We start from the raw sequence: 21,086 nt of genomic DNA on the forward strand, positions 1-21,086 counted from the left end.
TAGGGTTTTGATTATTTGTAAACGGGAATTTAATTGAGAAGTTTTGGCTTTGATGTGGTGAGCCCAGGTTAGACGGCGGTCAAGAGTTATGCCGAGATATTTAACGTTTGGGGATGAGGGGATCTGAGTACCAAAAAGCGTTACCTCTGGGCATGGTGCTAATCTGAGTGTAAATGTAGTATGTGCTGATTTGGCTTGGTTAATTTTAAAACGCCACTTTTTATACCAATCTTCCATTAATGAAAGATGGTTTTGAAGGTTCATGGAGGCTACAATAGGATCTGAACTGGATGATATTATGACTTTATCGTCCACATAGTCTGCTACTAGTGTGTTGGGCGTGGTCGGTTGGTCAGAGGTATAAATATTGTACAGCATTGGGGAGAGGATACCACCTTGCGGAACTCCTGCCGCAATACCTGCTATATTAGAGTCAGAAGAACCATAATGGACCTGGAAGTGTCGGTCTGCGAGATATGATTTAAGTATAATGTAGTATGTTGTGTGTAGGAATTGTTTTAATTTGTAAAGTAGACCTTCATGCCACACTCTATCAAAGGCCTGCGATACGTCAAGGAATGCGCAGGTGCAGTAACGTTTTTTTTCGAGGGCAAAAGAGACAGCGTCAACCACTCTATGGACTTGGTGAATAGTCGAGTGTTTAGTACAAAAACCAAATTGATAGTCAGGTAAGATTTTTTTATTTAACATGATAGGTAGGATACGTTTAAGCAAAAGCCTTTCCAGTATTTTGCCAAAAAATGGTAATAAACTAATTGGTCTATAAGAATTTAATAAGTCCAGTGGTTTGTTTGGTTTTGGAATTAGGATGATTTTAGAAAATTTCCAGAGAAGGGGAAAGTAAGAGAGTCTTAAGGAAGCATTGAAAATGTGGGTAAGGAGGATGATTGCACGTTTGGGTAGGCATCTGGTGACTTCCGCTGTAATTAAATCAAATCCTGGGGATTTCCTAAGTGAGTATTTTTGTATTGTAAATTTTACTTCACTGGGCGTGAAGTGTTTTACTGGTAGAGAAACAGGAAGAGGAGAGTCAAGATACATTTGTACAGAGTTTGTAGTAGCTAGTGAGAATGTTTCAGGGTTAGGTTGGAAAATGTCATGAAGATGATTTTTGAATAATTCTGCTTTTTCAGCATCAGAATAAGCAAGGCTACCGTCTGGGTTTTTTATTGGGGGTGATGCGGCTTTGTATTGGAGAATTTGTTTGGTTGCTTTCCAGAGACTCCCGTCTTTGGTGGAGAGGGTTTCAAGCGATTTGCAAATGAGATATCTTTATTTTTAGATAAAACTTTCTTGAGAGAGTTGGCCAATTTATTATATTTTTGTTTCAGAGAAGGGAGACGGTCACGTTGGTACAGGGCTCTTGCTCTCCGTTTTTCCACTATAAGTGTACGTATATGACTCGGCAAGGAAGGTTGGTATGAACAGGAATGGTTTGCTTCAGAGGTGGTTGACCAAGCCGCTGATTGGATTATATTTGTGAAGCTATTTACTGCTGAGTCAATATCCTCCGTGGATTTTAATTTTACATTCAGTTTTATTTTTTGGTTAACAAGATCATGAAATTTGTAACGATCAGTTGTGGCATTGAAGAGTTTGGGAGGTTCCAGGCGAATTAATGGATATTCGTTAAGTGTTAATACGACTGAAGAGTGGTCAGAGTTTAAGTCCAAGATATTGTCAATAGAGTGAAATAAATTGGATGGGGTTTTTGAGACAAATATGTCGAGTATATCTGGGTTTTTTTGAGCAGAAGTTGGCCAGTAAGTAGGGCCTGGGGGAGCAAGTATTTTAAGTTTTTTTATACATGTGACATCTCGTAAGACAAGTCCACGTGGGTTATTTGTTCGACATCCCCAACTTTGGTGTTTGGCATTAAAGTCGCCTCCAACTATAAAATTATTGCCAAAAGTACAAAAGTAGTTATTAAAGTCTGCAATTGTAACAGTATGTTTTGGAGGTGAGTATAGTGCAGCAATTGTTACAGGGATATTATTTATGTTAATTAAAATCGCACAGGATTGTAGGAAGTTCTGACAGAAATTGGGAAGAATTTGGAATGTTATGGTGGAATTTAATTAGTATGGCGACTCCGCCGTGAGCCGTATTATCTGGATGATTGGCTTTCAGTAATTTGTAACCTGGAATATGTACATTAGAGTGTTGAGTAAGATGTGTTTCCGTAATTAATGCTATATCAATACGTTTGTTTTGTAGTACTGATTGGATTTCAATTACATGATTTTTGAGGCCGTTTGCGTTGAATAATAAGATTAAAAGGGATTTGTTTGTGTGTGTGTTGTTAATCATTTTTTATTATCTAAGAGACTAGTTATTACTTTGGTAAGTAGGGATATTAAAGGATTAATTAGAGATTTAAAATCCTCTAGAAAGCTTGTTATTGTTTTGTTGATATCAGCTACCGGTGGAGGCGGATGTTGATTTGAGGATTGGCCTGACGTGGCCTGAGCATAGGATGGGTTGGGGTTTGGGTTAGTATCATTAGTAGGGTGGCTATCTTTTACAACTGGTGCCTTATCTCTAATATTATCTGATAAAAAGAAATGATTACTAGTGGAAGGTTTTTTGCGTCGTTGGAGGTCCTTGTATACTGCGCATCCTTTGTAACTGGCTGGATGGCTCCCTTGACAGAGTGCACATGTTGGTGGAGTATCACGTGGATTTGGACAGGCGGATGAAGGGTGGCATGCGCCGCAGCGGACGCACCGTGGTGGATAACCGCAGTACGTTTTGGTGTGACCGTAGTTTTGACAATTTAAACATTGGCTTATAGTTTTGGCTTTGAAAGGTTCCTCTACTTTGATTTTTGTGTGTAAAAGAGATGTCAATTTGTATATATCTTTTGATTGGCTGCTGGGTTCCAGATCGACAAAAAAAAGTGGTAATGGGTGCTTATTTGTTTTGTGTAGAACATTGGTGATATTTCTCACTTCAAATTGACGTAATTCTAATTCAGATTTTATAAGACTAATTGGCGTTGTTGGGTGCAAGTTGCGAATTACGACTCGCACAGGTTTGTCTTGTTGAAGTTGGTAGGTATGGTATTCGGCTTTTTCTTCCTTCAGATACCGTATTAGTGACCTATATGCGTCTGGAGTGCTAGTTTGAATTTTTAGTCTGTCTGTAGATGATTTGCAGACAAAATTATCAACACCGATTAGTTCTATAAGTATCGTGCATAATTCCGGAAAATCCTCGACGCCTCTAACGAAAATTGGGGTAGGAGGTTTAATTTGTGGATCAGTTGTACAATCAGTCTGCATGTTGGTGGTAGTATTTTCAGTAGAATCATTGAGAGAAAAGTCGAATTGATTCTTCGACTGATTAGAATCTTGAACTTCGTTAGAAGCGAGAGCTTCGTAACGATTTGCTGATTTCAAATCAAAATCAGTGATTTGAATATTTTTTTTTTTTGATTTGGGAGGTTGCTCACCTGGAGAGTTTGGTTCAGAATTAGTAGAACTGGAGAGATTTCTTTTAGATTTTTGTATGGTCCATCCTTCATCTAGTTGATTATTACTTGTACCGAGTGATGAGTTGGAGGTTTTATTTTTACTAATAGTTAACGGGGATACGGTGTTATCCATTTTACTAATATCTTTATTATTATTATTGTTGTTGTTGTTGTTTCTGCTAGGCATTTTGAGTAGAATAAATTATTAATTAGTTTCTGAATAAATACAAAGCAATTGCGATAAGTACGATTGAAGACGACGGCGGGTTGCGATAGCGTAATTAGATTGTTATATAATAATATCGAGACCGCCGAGGCGGTCGCCGATAAGACCGTATGCGCTAGCACGCTGACAATATTGCAACTATAGGACAATATTGCGTGAATATTTATTTCGTTTGTTATTGTGCACGAGACTTTAAAAAGAGAAGAGTAAATATGAAACATTAAGACTATGTCACATCTTGATTAACTGGCTTATAAGAAAAAAAAAACCGGGCAAGTGCGAGTTGGACTCGCGCACCGAGGGTTCCGTACAAACCTGTAGGTATATAAGTAAAAGTTTTTTTTATTTTTATTGCAAAATGAAATTTATAACATAAAAATATGGAAAGCTGGAGGATCATAAATTAATGACAAAGGTATCTTTATCGTTCCAGTAATCCTTCATTTTATATTAACATCTATCATTTATTTTATAATATAACAAGGGCAAGCTTTTTTATCAAAGTTATTTATTTACAGTTTTTTAGTCACTATTTAGAAATCTGGTACAAAAATGTTAATTAAGAATTAAATTTGAACCAGATTTGTAAATGGTGACTGAAAAAGGTATGATTAGTACCACATTGAACATTGAAGTTCGAAAAAACGTTATCTATAGTTGTACTACTTCGTGTAGTGCTAGTGTTTATTAACGGAAACATGTTTAGGGATGAAAAAAATGTGGAAATTCCATTTTGGGGATTCATTCTAAAATCGATATTGAAGTCTCCCACAGCAATCAGACGAGAACATGATGTATACCTATTGAGGTTGTTGTCGTATATTGCTGTATTTATGCATTCTATTGCAACATTAATTGGACATTGTGGTGACCTATATACAGTTATCACTCTGACATTAAACATTTCAAAATGCAAGCATTCACAATGGCCGTTTGCAGCGCCTGGGTTATTTAAATAATATTTTTTACATGATCCATCTGTCACGGCATCTTTGAGACTGCGACGTACATACGCGATAGATCCCCAACCTGGATTTGCATTAGATATAGCTGGACCATCGACTCTGCACACCTCATAAAATCCATCAAGTTCGAAAGTATCTCTACAGCACCCCCAAGTTTCAACAAACAATGCTGCATGGGAGGAATGGATAATAGGATCTATGATGACGTCCGACAAATGTTTGCGCAATGATTGCACGTTATGAAAAATAATTTGAACTACATTATCTTCAGGAGTTTGCAAAAATTTGAAATATGGTACCAATTTGTTTTGCTCTAGTCTTTTCATTTCTATACTTACAGCACTCGATTCTAATACTTCAGCGGGAGGTTTAAATATACCCGAATTCACGACTAAAAACAGTCCAGACGATGATGTTGCTCTAGAACAAGCTACATACAACATTGATCTTTTAACATTTTTAGAAATATGAACCACAACTTTTTCTAAGGTTGCACCTTGCGACTTGTGAATTGTAATACCTTCTGCTGGTACTATTGGAAACTGAGTACGTTGCACTACAAGATTTGAAGATTTCCACCGTTTCACAGTATAAGTGACAGCATCTAATGGCGTCCAATACGAATTGAGATATTGACGATGTTTCCAAGAAGTTACTTGACATTTACTTCTTGTAGCTATTCCTGTACTTTTATCGAACAGAACCCAAATACGTAAAGGCCGCTTTTCACTTGTTTTCTTGTGTCGACCATAATCTATAGCCTTTAATATTCCGGTAGTGCCATTCACAAGGCCATCCGTAGTGTCCATATTCACAGTTACCATATAACGTGCACCTACTCGTAAAAACAAGTTCTTAGGAAGACCATACGTTTGCATTGTAGCTAGAGCCTTTACAGATTGCAAGGCTTTTTTAGCAGCTTGTGGATTTGGTGCTCCAGAAACCACATCAAGTGCTTTAACCGAGCACCCTTCAGTGTTCATTCGAGATAATACTTGATTATTGTATTTGTCGACTTCATTGTTGGTTGCAAATAAATGTATCGCTCCATGTACCTCAATAGGTAAAGTATTAATACTGTAACATCTAGAATTTATTAACTCTATATCCATAGGAGTCATCCGACCGACAGCCATATTGTTTAAGGCTACTGCGAATGCCAGATCATCTCTTTGCCGCATTATTTTAGTCATCATAAAGAGACGGAATGGTTCCCACAACGGAGCGCCAGCGAGGGGTGCCAATGGATTTCGACTACTGTTTGGCTGAAATACCCAATTGTCCCCTACCGGAGGTAACTGATTGAAATCTCCGACGCTTATAATAGATATACCCGCAAATGGCGCATCTGTGTGAAATACTTGCTGCAATCTCCTATTAATTTGGTTCAGAGTTCTACTCCCCAGCATAGATATTTCATCCAAAATAATTAATCTTACTTTTGCAAGTTTACATGCTAAGGTGTTTGCGGTGCTTGCTGATAATTCAGGCATTGTTTGGCCACACTGGGATACTGGAAGTCCAAACGTACTGTGTACAGTTTGACCACCGATTCCAAAAGCAGCTTTTCCCGTATATGCACAAAGTAAAATTCTAGCATCATCAGAATTTATACCCGGAACTCTATTGAACATAAACATTAAATATTGATACAAACCCTTAATTAACAAACTTTTCCCTACGCCAGCGCCACCACTAACAAAATAATAAAAAGGTGCTGGTGATTCTTGAGTGAAAATATGTCCTACATGTAATACAAAATGTCTTTGATCACAATTAAATATCCTAACTAAACTCAATATATAATCTTCACACAATACTGCTGGTTGGGCAATTGTTTTTCCAACTAAATTCGATTGATTTCCATGTAACTGTAGACAATGATCTGGATCACCTTCTTGTGTTTCAAATTCATAATCATCTAAAGGACGAGCTTTTTCTTTTACTATACTATCCTCATCCTCTTCATCTTTACCTACATTACGAATCGCATCCAATAATGCCTCGAATTCATCTGGTCCTCCCAACTGATTAAATTGAAGACTTTCTGAACGGATTTCATCACTAAGTTCAATAAATTTCTGTTCGAGATTTATTTCATCGACCAATTCAGTAATTTCATCCCTCCAGTTTATGTATAACATTAGCTGTTCCCTGTAGAAATTGTCAGGATCTTGAACTCTATTATATCTTCGGAAACGTATGATCCTGGCTTTTCTTCTTTTTCGTACATATCCATCACTATTTAACAGCTCAATCCAATTTCCTATACCTTCATGGTCAGTGTTTTCATCTTCATGTGTACACAAAATTTTAGTTGAAAAAGTATAATATGCGGCAAAATAAGCTAAACTCATTGTATCAAACGTTAGATCATGTGGCCGATTTTTATAATGATCCAGTAAATTGTTTTTGAATATGTCTGTGGACGATGGATCCAAGGACTGCAAATCTATTAAAGATTTCAAAATACCCACTCGTTCATTGGGGTGTCCTGTGTTTATGTAAACATCGCTCTCAGAGGCTTGTGACAGAGGAAGTCCCGCCAGACAGTAAATTGTCTCTTGGGCTGAAATTTCTGAAGAATTCAGAAATACTTTTGATATAGCGCGTAGAGAGTCTCTTATGCTACTATTGCCAGTTTTGGCCTCTTCCACCGCCGCTCTTAGTAAATTTGACATGCCTCGATCAGCTTTGTTAATATAATCGACAATATAAACGGAACAGGCAAATGGATCAAGTATAAATTGGCAATCCATATTAGCTCGTTGTAATTCCAATACTTTTTTGCAAAATGGATTGACCATGACGTCTTTAGGGCGTCTCTTTAGATATATTTTGGGTCGTTTAAGTGTTGATCTAACTGCGCATAGGTATTTTTCGATATTTAATTTTGTCGATGCTATGTACTCATCAAATGTTAAATGTGATGGAATATTAACCAAGTCGTCCTTTAATTTTTTAGATACTTCTTTCAATTCTTTTAATCTTGGATTATCTTCTTCCAGAGGCGTCAATTTTTTCTTTTCTTTTTCCCAGTGTGCTGGGGAATTTCTCACACTACTAAGAATTCTAAATCCATCATCATGCTGAATGAGGTTTTGTAAGTAGTCGTCATTAAGAAGGTTGTTTACAAAAATAGGAGCGCCGTTGACGGTCTTCTTTCGAAGACAAATAGCTATCTGTCCACCTATTTGGGCCATCTGTTGTTTCTTTAATAAAGTAAACAAATAATCAGGCCGCATAGCCCTTCTATCATGCCGACTTATTTCAGATTTCATTATATCAGAGGAACTCAATTTTATTTTAAACTGCCGTTTAATTCCACCATGAATCTTAATGAAAGCTAATTCTTCAAGAAAATCGTCATACAGTAGTGATAGTGGGTACTTACCCTCACCGGGTGCCATTGTAATGACGACATCCTGCTCATTATCAAGTAAAGTTTCAGCATTACCGGGATTTACTGGTTCATCTATTAATTCTTCAAGTTCACATGTGCATTCATTGTTATCTGTACGATCATCATCATAATCAACTTCGTCGTCATATTCCCAGTTATCATCATATGTAATTTTCAATTCTTTAAATAAGTCTGTCTGGACTAAATATTTTGCTGCTTCTCTCACTATTGCAGGACGAATACGCTCTTGACGACCGTGTTTGTAGCACATTTTTCGTTTCAAAACAAGTGTTATTATATGACTATCAGACACATGCCTTGGTAACGCTGAGACCATAGTGTTAACATCGACTGGAACGTTCACTACATTCCCTACCAATCCATGTTGGAAACCGAGACCTTGACCTCGCCTAACTATTTTAAGGAATATATGTCGTGGTGATACAATGCGTTCCTCAAGTGGAGTAAGACGTTGCAGAACATCTGGAATTACAGGATAAGTTAAACCATTATACATGGCAAGCCGTGGTATTTTGCCATCTTTTAGATATTTTTGACACGTATAACAAAATGAACCGTAGTCACCAGATGTATTGATTAGAAATAAATCATTTAGGTTTTGATCTGAAAATGTCTTATGCAACTGATCTTTTCTCATGATTCTAAGCGAATTTTTGTGCCACAAACGACCGCAACAGGAACAGATATTCGTGTGACCATCTGTAATATTATCAAAAAATTTTTGACGTACGGCCATCCAATCACGTACATGAGTATTTTTCCTAAAATTACACGTCTCTTTCTCACGTTCAACGTAATCTGATTCCTGCCTATTTAATTGATGTTCAATTGTATTACGAGTTTGCTCTTTATCCCTGTATACAGGGTCCTCTCGTAACACACGATGAGCAGCCGTGTTATGAGCTTGCTCGTTTTCTCTGTATACAGGGTCCTCTCGTAACACACGATGAGCAGCCGTGTTACGAGCTTGCTCGTTTTCCCTGTATACAGGGTCCTTTCGTAACACACGATGAGCAGCTGAGTTACGAATACGTACATTGTCACGTTTCCTTTTTAATTCTTGTGACCTTTGTAATCTCTTTGACAGTCTGTTTCTTATTCTCTCCTTAATTGTAACGTCTTCTTTGTTTCTCCATACACGTTTTTTCTCTTTATTATATTTTTTAAGGTCTTCTGACGATTTTCGATTCCGAGGAACAGAAAGAATTTTTTGAGTAAGTGAATCACCAGACTCAGGAGCTAGTGAAGACGCAGCGTGTTTAGGAGTATACGATATGGATTGTGGCGTGGGTGACTCAGATGTATATGCCATGGAGTACACTGAAGTAGCAGGGATTGCGAGTTCGTTATTGACTTGAAGATGTTGACCTTGAAATTCCTCGAGGTCCGTCGCAATAATATGATCCACTATAGCTGACCTATTAATTTTAGGATGAGTTTGCTTGTATTTCTGTTTAGCTTCAAGTACTTGTTCTGAGCGGGACTTTTTAGACTTTTTAGGACGACCACCTTTATTACGTTTTGGACGACCAACCTTTGCATTCTGTGTTTTTTTTACCAAGTTTGCCTTCATATTATCGTATGTATTATTAGGTAATTCTTCGGACCCTATTGGCGAACAAAAATCATAATGACCGGATGATAAATTGCCTGAAAGAAGTAAACGCTTTATTGCATATCCTTCTCTGCCAAATACACCCCTCAGAATACCCGTATTACGTTCATAAACTTCGAACCTCACTGGATACAAAACTCCTGCTGCCTTTACCTCAGCAGTACCGCCATAACTAAAGGATTGAAGCATCGTAGCTTTGTACTCATGTCGTGAAGAGAACGGATCTCCCTGGGCATCGCTTGTATACAAATTAAACTCGTCCCAGTTATTATAAATATAATTAACTATTGTAGATCTAAGTAATTGTGTTTGTTCATTATTAATGGTATTGTATATAGAGTACGCTATTGCATGAAATAAACAACTTCCATCGGGAGGCATAGGTATTATATTATGTAAAATAATATTTTCGTTGACAATTAACGCAACTATAGCCATAATAATTATGGCTATATTATGGCTATATAATAATAATAATATATAATATAATATATATATATTAATAATATAGTAGTATAATAATAATATAATAATATAATTATTATATTTTTGTAAAGTTTTGGAGTTTTATTTATTTCGGTAAACGTGCGAACAGCATCTGGGCGCTCGTGCGAATGACGCACGGCTGTTGCTCGCTCCACGGCCATACCGTAGCCGCCTAAATTTCCCCTTCCGTGTCACCGCCGCCGACACCGCGCACCGTTGCCGACACCGTGCACCGCCGCGCCACCGACCAGACCGAAAATAAACCGAACGACGAGCAGATATTATATAGATATGTCTCGGATACTCAAAACCTTATCGGTAACACATTATATTATTAATTTCGATTTTAAAATAACACGGTCGCATGTGTCATTTATGATTCTATTATAACGCTTGCCGCAATAATCGACGACGCACACAGGCTTTCCCAAGTTAAATTATATATAGTAAATAAATACGTAAACTTATTAGTCAAGTGTTTTATTTATTATTGTAGTATTCGGCACATGCTGTAAAGTTGTGATATGTCTTAAACGTTTACGCATACACAAGGTGTTTTACTTATTATTTTTGAATAATATAAGCGTCTTCGTATACGTACACATACAAAGTTTATGTACGGTTTTTTATAAGTATCGAAGTGTATTGAAATAAAATGAAGTCGTAAAATATACTACGCATTTACGCATACACAAGGACAAGGTGTTTTACTTATTATTACTTATTATTTACTTATTATTATAGGTATAGGCTGGCTAAATAGAATTGGAAGTATCCTTGGATACGATTTCACGGCTGTATTTTTTCAATAAACATCAAATATCGTTTACAGAGAAGGTTTTAATTCCCTCGCAAGTAGTCGCGAGTTTGAAAATATGCGGCTTAAATTGTTATTATTTCTTTCGATTGCGTTGACATAAAAGTTTGATTTTGTTACAGTTTAAAGGTATTATAGACTTAAGTATTTAGTATGAATTTTAATTTAATACCTCATCGCGTTCATGAGATAAGGAGTAGTAACTTTGAAATTTTCAAAATTGTCAAAAATATTTTTCAAAAATATTTTTTTTTTATATGATGAAACTAAAAATTTACGGTTTTCGTAATTTTTCCTATATCTGTACTATAATACGTGACTTCGTACGAAACTTCAAGATTCTAAGTTCACAGGAAGTACCCTGTAGGTTTTGATTCCCGTGCGAGTTTCGAAAATTTGACAGACGGACGGACGATATGCGGCTTAAATTGTTATTATTTCTTTCGATTGCGTTGACATAAAAGTTTGATTTTGTTACAGTTTAAAGGTATTATAGACTTAAGTATTTAATATGAATTTTAATTTAATACCTCAACGCGTTCATGAGATAAGGAGTAGTAACTTGAAATTTTCAAAATTGTCAAAAATATTTTTCAAAAATATTTTTTTTTTATATGATGAAACTAAAAATTTACGGTTTTCGTAATTTTTCCTATATCTGTACTATATGACGTGACTTCGTACGAAATTTCAAGATTCTAAGTTCACGGGAAGTACCCTGTAGGTTTTGATTCCCGTGCGAGTTTCGAAAATTTGCGGAAATTTGCGGCCTAAATGGCTGTATCTTTTGATTGCGTTGGCTTAGAAGGTTGATTTTTCTACAGCTTCCAGGGACAGTAGACCTGAGTATCATATACAAATTTCAGTTTGATACCTCCACGCGTTCCTGAGAAAAACGCTCTTGACAGACGGACGGACGGACGGACAACAAAGTGATGTTATAAGGGTTCCGTTTTTTTCTTTTGAAGTACGGAACCCTAAAAACAATAAAAAATAAATAAATAAGCGAACACAGTTGAGCGGTAAGACTAACGCACTGTGCACGTGCGTGCCGAAGGACAGCTATCGCGGAACTGTTTTTGTATTTAAAATTAAAAAGTACGATCTGTAACTAGGTTAATTTTAACTAAATGATATTTGTTTTTTTTTTTTTTTGTGTTTGTGTACAGCAAATTGTGTACAGCAAAACTTGTCGAAATAATATTTCAATTTACAAGTAATTTTGTAATTGAAAATTCATAATTTGTTTTTTTATATCTTAAGTTAAAAAAAGCGGGAAAGTGGATGTCGATCTGCTGTACAGTAGGTTACAAGTGGGTTACTGTAATGGATGGAATTAAATTTGAATCCAATGATATTATATCATTGCATACGAAAAACGATTCTGAACGGAGATGATTTGTCAGTCTAGGATATATTATATTTAAATATTGTCATATATTCTATTTTGAAACAAATATTTTATTTTTCAATTAAGACGCATTTTGCATATGGCATGGTTAATCAATTAGTGTAGTTATCATGTAGTTATCATAATTCATAATACCTTATATATACGAATACCTGGTTTGAGGATAAATCGTTATCATTACGCGATTTCATAAAAATTTAAAACTCAAACGCTCAACACATTTTTCCTATAGGTAATGACGCTTCAAATTTTCTCTATAGCTATTTGAAGCAAAACTTGTGGAAAACTTGGTGTTAAATTTTTTAACCTTAGATATAAATACAAACAATATTATGAATTTTGAACTACAAAATAATTTGCAAATATTCATGGTTTTGACAAATTTTTGTCAATATTTGAAATTCAAATGCTAATAAAAATTTAATTTGAATTTCCGGTGGACATTTTTTTTGTGATTAAGATTGACAAATTTGAAAGGAATCTTGTAATAAAATTTTCAAATCTTAGATTAAAAGGAAAATTTTTTTATGAATTTTTAGAATAAAATAATTTACGAATTTTCGTGATTTTTACGTATATTGTCAAAATTAAAATTTGAATACATGTAAAAAAAAAATTGTGGCTATACATTTATTTTATTTTTCAACTGCTATTGTAAAAATATGATAGGAGCCTTGTATTAAATTTTCAAATCTTAGAATCAAAAAGAAAAACTTTTATGAATTTCTATCTAAGATAATTTGAACATTGCCATAATTTTTATGTATTTTGTCAAAATTCAGACTTTGAATGCTTTTTAAAAATAATGTATTCATGTATATTTCTTTTATTTTTCAACTGCTATTGTAGAAATATGTTAGGAGTTTTGTATTAAATTTTCAAATCTTAGATCTAAAAAGAAAAATTTTTATGAATTTCTATCTAAGATAATTTGAACATTGCCGTAATTTTTATGTATTAAGTCAATATTTGAACTTCAAATGCTAATAAAATAAAATTGTGCATATGTATTTTTATAAATTTTTAATTACTATAAGAATAACTAATGTGGAACTTTGTATTCAATTTTCATGTATTTTGATAGGGCAAAAAAAAATTTTATCAACCCTTCAAAAAAATTTTTCATTTAAAATTAAATCATGTAAAGAAAATGCCAATCTAAGTAACTGATAAAGTTTTCACGTATCTACGACTTATACTTTTTGAATACTAACAAATATTTAAAATCGTTACAGGATAAATCGTTATCGGAACGCTATTTCGTAAAAATTTAAAATTCAAACGCACCTCAAATTTTTCCTATAATGACGCTTCGAGATTTCTCTATAGCTACTTGAAGGAAAACTTATGGAAAACTTAGTGTTGTATTCTTAATCCTTAGTTATAAAACACAAACATTTTTATGATTTTTCAGCTTCATAATTACTTGCAAATTTTCGCATTTTCGACAGATTTCGTAAAAATTTGAACTATAAACGCTTATAAAAAAAAATTGTGCGTATGTATTCTTATAATTTTTTAATCACTTTAAGAATAACTTATGAGAAACTTTGTATTAAATTTTCAAGTATTTTGATAGGGCCAAAAAAATTTTATCGACACTTCTAAAAATAATTTTCAGACAAATTGAAAATTTCGGTCGTCTATAAATATCTCAAAAAAAGTCAAAATAATTTGAAAATTATATCATGTAAAGAAAATAACAATCATAATAACTGGTAAAATTTTTAAGTATCTAGAACTTATACTTTTTGAATAATAACAAATATTTAAAATCGTTTCAGGATAAATCGTTATCGTTACGCTATTTCGTAAAAATTTAAAATTCAAACGTACTTAAAATTTTTTCTATAATGATGCTTCGAGTTTTCTCTATAGCTACTTGAAGGAAAACTTATGGAGAACTTAGTGTTGTATTTTTAATCCTTAGTTATAAACGCAAAAAATTTTATGATTTTTCAACTTCAAAATTACTTGCGAATTTTCGCGTTTTCGACAGATTTCGTAAAAATTTTAACTATAAACGCTTATAAAAAAAATTGTCTAACGATTTTTAATTTTTTTTAGCTACAATAAGAAAAACTTATAATGAACCTTGTATTAAATTTTCAAGTTTTTATCGACACTTCAAAAAAAAATTTTCAAAAAAAGTAAAAATTTCAGTGCTCTATAAATAACTCAAAAAAAGTCAAAATTTTTTGAAAATTAAACTGTATATAGATAACACTAACATAAACATTTGGTGAAAATTTCAAGTATGTAAAGTGATTAGTTTTTGAATTACAACCATATAAAAAAATCGATTTGGTCGAAAACTGATTTTGCGTAAAAATTCCCGGTTTTCTGTCATTTTTTTTTTTGTTTTTCTCGATTTTTTTGAAAACTGTTGGAAAATGTTTACTTTTGACCTCTATAATATATTAAGGATATTCACTTTTACATCGGAAACCACCCCTAAAGTTTGAAATTGAAGCATTATTTCGACTAGTTATGCTGTACACACACACAAAAAAAAAAAAAAAAAAAACACACATCATTGTAAAATCAATACATTCATCACTTCGTTCAGAATCTAAAAAAAAAATTAAAAACTTGAAAAATTAAAATTTCAGTAAACAGCTCAAAACTAATCGAAATGTTTTGAAAATTTTATCAATTATGTATCATGGTCAATGGTCATTCGTGTTAAAGTTACATCAAAAATCAAAATCGATTTTGTTGAAAACTGACTGTGTGTAAAAATTCCCGTTTTTTTTTTTTCAATTTTTAGTTTGTTTATCCCGATTATTTAGAAAAATATTGAACATTTTCTAGTTTTGACCCCCCCACCCCCCAAAGTCCAACTAGATTTACTTTCTGATCTAATGAGGTACTGAAGTCAAAACTCGAAGCACTTTTACTGCCCCAAACATGATGACAAAAAAAAAAAAAAAAAATATAAAAAAAAATCGCTCCGCTCAGAATCTAAAATTCAACACTGAGTTTTCCTTCAAAAAATTAGTGTCATTGTGTCAATATAGAAAAAATTTTATGAGCGTTTGAATTTTAATTTTTTACGAAATCGAGTAACGCCAACATTTTATCTTCAAACGATTTTAAATATTTGTTATTAGTTATTACCTATTCAAAAAGTAGATACTTACTTGAAAATTTCACCAGTTATTTAGATTGGCATTTTCTCTACATGACTTAATTTTCAAAATATTTCGCTTATTTTAATGCTATTAATAGGTATTTGAAATATTCTATTTTTATATAACTTTCGATAAAATTGTTTTCTTCGTCAAAATATTTGAAAATTTAATACAAAGATCCTCATAAATTAGTCTTATAGTGATTCAAAAATTATAAGAATATAAAGGAAAAATTTTTATTTTATTAGCATTTGAAGTTTAAATATTGACGACAATTTGTAAAAATCATAAATATTTGCAAATTATTTTGTAGGTATAATTCATAAACTTTTTTGTATACTTAGATTTGAAAATGTAATACAAGATTTTCTATATGTTTGGCTTACAATAATTATAAAAGAACATACAATTTGGTGTATTCAGATCATTAAAACATAAACCACCTTTTTCACCACTGGAAAATATATCCTAGGCTGTCAAATCAATTCCGTTCAGAATCGTTTTTTGTAAACAATGATATCTATCATTGGAATTCAAATTTAATACACGTTATGCACTTGACCACGTTTTTTAAATTTACTTTTAGAAAAGTATTACAGGATTTTTAGGACATAAACACATAAATTTGCTTAAAATAAATAAATTTACTTAAAATAAATAAATCAATACAAATTAACTTACAAATCAACTAAGCCGTCGTTTGATATCTCCGCTATTTTCTTTTGGAAATTAAGTACATTGCCTTTCATTTTTTTGCGTTTCGACAAACACTAATTTTTAAATTTTCCCATTTTTAAAAAATTTGGTAAATTTCCGAACTTACAATAACTAAGTTCAACTGTAACTATATAACTGCACAACTAAATACTACTAAAAAATAGGGTGCACTAAAGAATAAAGATCTGATAATCGACTTGACGGCAGACAATATCACCTAATATTATTATAACATACCTAAAGTAATCATTACCTATATTTAAGCCTGAATGCGCGAGCGCCATGTACACAATATGTAACATAGTCGGCGACAATGGAAATAATTATCTTCGATCATTATCGGTAATATCATTTTTACATGAGCATATTATATTTATATTATAGATTTCCGATAATTCGTTAGCGACGTCGAGATTATCTGACGGCGAGCTAGACAGACGTTGCGCACTCGCATGCACATGTCACATTTAGGCTAACAACAAATCTTTTTTCATGGTGAAATATTGTAAATCATAGACCTAAACGTATTCCAGCATACCGACTTGAGTTTTACACCAATAACAATTTTGAAAACAAATTTTGTTTCGTTGTTCAATCATCTTTGGATCCTTCGAGCCACATTTTTGATTTGTTATTCTTAAAAAGAAAAAACCTCACTTGAGATTTAGAAAAAAAATCTTGTATTCTTAAAAATTTAAATGAACATCGATAGTTAAAAAACATTTTTTTTTTAAATTTTGTTTCGAAGAATTCAAAATAGACTTCATAACAAATTCAAATATGTTTTCAAAATTATTATAGGATTACAACTCTAGTTAGTACGTTGGAACGCATATAGGTCTATTTCACTTTAAAAAGCGAAAGTGTGGAATCCCCTTAATTGAATTATAGTAGATAATAGATTCATAATAATAGTATATAGGTACTTGAAATAAAAATACGAAAAAAAAAATCAATCAAGTTCCTTACTAAGAATTTTGACGTGTGGTTTATTACAAATATTTTAAAATTAAAAGCAAGTAGAATTAATAACTAATTTTATTCTCATTATTTCAGGGAATTGAAAAAAGTCGGATGGACATGTTAGTAATGGGAAAAAGTTCCGAATAACTGAGGAATCAATCTATTAGTTTATTATATCTATCAGTTGTATCTAAAAGTTTAAAAATATCATTAAGCACTTAGTAGGGTAGGTATATTACCATACTGAAGATAATTTCCTTGAAAATTTTAAACCAATATTTGTGGCCATTTCTAAAATAAATAAAGCAACTGTCAATGAAATATCATCAGAAAACAATATTATTAATAGTAAGATTAATAAAAGTATTGGTTATATTATTATGTGGTACCTATATATGTATTTTTTGATTCATAGGTAATAAATAAGGCTTGGATTTTAATGACCCAAAAAACCTAAACAAATTACCTTAAAATATAATAAAAGTATATTATAATTACTAATTATTAATTAATATTTCGATACGAAATTATTTAAATTATAATATTATTAAAAAACAAATAGCAAAAAAACATTTTAATTCAGAATATTCTTGATATGAATACTAGAATTTGGAGTATGAAAGTTTCATGCAGTTATAATGTTCTGAAATAAACAATAAAAAATACTATAAAATAAAAAATCTATACGTATATATTTTTTTAATTTTAATAAAAATATTACCTAGATTTTAAAAAAGTATAAAAATAATCCAAAACTGCTACAAAATTACCTTAATTCCAAAAAAGTACAAAAAATGCAAAATAAAAGCTATATATTAGGATCCATAGATGACAAAAACACATTTTGTGCTTGAAAAGCTATATCCTGTAAATCCTAAAAAAAATGTAAAATCCTAAACTATCATTTCCCTAATAATAAAATAAGTATAACATAAGGTATACTAGTGGATTTATTCCATAAATAATATGAATTTTCCAGCATAATTTACTTATAAAATAAAAACATTTACATTTAAATTGTAACTCAAAATCTATATTGTTCAATAGTTAACACAATTTTAATGAAATACAACTTAGTTGACAAATTTAAATAATTTAGTACATAATAGTTGATAATAGTTGAAATCTCAATAAATATTTTTTTAGAAATAAGTTAATTGTTTTTAATTTTTATAGGGGCTTTTCTTATTGGGTTAATCGTGTAATAGGCTCAAATGGTCTATATCAGTGGTTCCTAAACTTTTAGCATCACGGAACTCTTAGGAAATAGTTTGTGTTTTGCAGAACCCTAATGTCTTTAATTTTAACTCAACCCTATTTTTTCTAAAAAAAAACCAGTATTGCAAAAAATGTTTTAATAATATTCTTAATGATTATTGATTATTGTTTATTACAATTAGTTAAAAAACAATTTTCAATGAAAATTTTATTTATATAAAGAACAAACATTTATTATTTAATTATAACAAGTACATACAATATATATTTTATAACGATACTATACTATAATAACTATTATATAGTAACTATCATTTAGGTGAACTTTTTTGAAATAATATATTTATAAATTTAATATTTAAAAAAATAAAAAAATATATTTATTATAAAATAATATTATTTTATATTATTTAAAAAAGTTCACCTAAATAATAGTTCTATATACCTAATAGTTATAGTATATATTTTTTAAATATTTGTTGTATGTACTTAAAATTGAACAGAATAAAATTATAACACTCAATATTCGTGATAATTAAATAATAAATGTTTGTTATTTAAATAAATAAAAGTTTCATTTAAAATTGTTTTTTAACTTATTGTAATAAACAATATCATTATGACATTTTTGTAGTACTGGTTTTTTTTTTTTTTTTTTTTTAATGGGATTGAGTTGGAATTAAAGACATTAGGGTTCCGCAAAACACAAACTATTTCCTAAGAATTTAGTGATCCTAAAAGTTTGGGAATCGCTGGTCTATACTCCGGCTCACAAACGAGAGATCAGTACTGTCACGTGCATGCAGAATAATCAACAGCGACGGAATTTCTCCCACTATGTGCTGTTATCGTGGCGGCGCTATGTAGGGGATGCACAGAATTGGAAGAGTTTTGTTAGAATAGCAGAACTGATTTTTGTGGGCTGGAGTATAGTTTCAAAGTAAGTCTAATAAAGAGCGAATACTGTATTATAAAAATAAAATTTCAACCGAAAAAAATAATGTATTATTTATTATTATTACATATTTTCTGATATTAATTTCATTAATTATCTAGATAGATTAAAACTTTCTCCTAGATTTGTAAATAAAGTGATCAATTCATTAAAATCTACTTTACCTACTAGTTATTTGCGATTCAACTGTTAATAATACCAAGGCAAAACTTCTTTCTTGGTCCATAGTTAACTTTAATATTTTTTAAATTTATTTATGTTATTTTCTGACTATAATTTATAAAAAATAAACATTTTTTAACTGTAATAATTACATTTGATTAGTAATAATAATAATTAAAATATAAAATATGTATATATTTATTTATTTTATGATACAATTGTAATAAATTAAACCCCTCCCTACCACCCCAAATTGTAGTCATAAAAACACTTTGTCACCGTAGGAACACTTGCCTCTCCCACCATGAAAAAAAATCTGTCTGATCATACATTTATAAATGTATTGATACAAAAATATTACTTATATTGAAGGGTTTATTGCATTATCACATTACTAATCCAAATAAACTATTATCTCAGATATTTGGTATGATGAAAGCAATTAAAGAAAATTATACTGTAATTGAAGACTTTACTGTAAGTGATACAACTCTCAAATAAGTATTCATTGCATTTGCAAAGAAACAAGTATTTTTAAATACAATGGCATAAGACCTTGTTTTACTTTTACATAATATATCACTATTAAATTTACACTCTGCTTCTCTCACAATTATTGTTATTCTGGTATTCCTATACACAAAATTCCTTAACATTCAAAATAATAACGATTTATTAAATCTAGAAATTTATGACTCTTATATTATTATAATTAAAGTATTTAAGTTAAGGTTATCAACTTGTTTATTGTTACTAGATTAATTCAACATTCAAAGAAGCCAGAGATAAAATAAGTTAGGAAGGTACTCATTAATGAAATACATTCCACATTTACCTATTTAACCACTTTTTTTGTTTAATTACCTACATAGAATATTTTCCTTGATATTTAATTTTTTCAAATAAGAAATATACAGTTTTTAATAAAGATTTTAAAATTTTGTATTTAACTAAAATTGTTCGTGTTGGATATTTAATAACATGTTATTAAATAAAAATTGTAATAATTTTGTTCATAATGGAACTATAAAAAATAAGATGAAAACTTAGTTTGATAGCGGTAAAATAATCATATTGAGCAATTCGTATATAGGTTTTCAACATCAAAATTCCATCATTGGAGCTGATTGGTATAATCTAATGTAAATTAATGTTTTTTAATAAATAATGGAATTAAAACTCAACAAGTGAAATCATATGCGATTATACACAACATTGGTACAAAATGAGCAGTAATAATTTGTTTACAAATATGTTGTGCAATGCTTGGGATAACAAGTTAATCATCTTGGAATTAAGTCATTATCAACAAGCTGATAAATTATTATCATGTATAAATGTATTACTTCTAAGTACTAAATTATAACAGGGGTGGACAACACGTGGTACACGTGGCATATTTGACGTTGATGAATTGGCACACTAGATAACATCAGATAAACTAATACATAATTTTAAATATTTCTAAAGTTTTGATTTCCAATTTCAAACAAATCA

At 31.3% G+C, this 21,086-nt stretch overlaps 1 protein-coding gene across 1 annotated transcript; it reads right to left on the reverse strand.

The window, feature by feature from the left end:
- Window positions 1-4,281: 4,281 nt before the first annotated feature.
- Window positions 4,282-9,915, reverse strand: LOC107172890 (uncharacterized). Its single transcript, XM_015523185.2, has one exon. It carries the CDS (start codon window positions 9,913-9,915, stop codon window positions 4,282-4,284), a length of 5,634 nt encoding a protein of 1,877 aa, XP_015378671.2.
- Between the last annotated feature and the right edge of the window lie 11,171 nt (window positions 9,916-21,086).

This window comes from Diuraphis noxia, unplaced genomic scaffold, assembly GCF_037042655.1.
Source record: "Diuraphis noxia isolate RWA-SAM2 unplaced genomic scaffold, SU_Dnox_SAM2 contig0001, whole genome shotgun sequence".
Taxonomy (NCBI): domain Eukaryota; kingdom Metazoa; phylum Arthropoda; class Insecta; order Hemiptera; family Aphididae; genus Diuraphis; species Diuraphis noxia.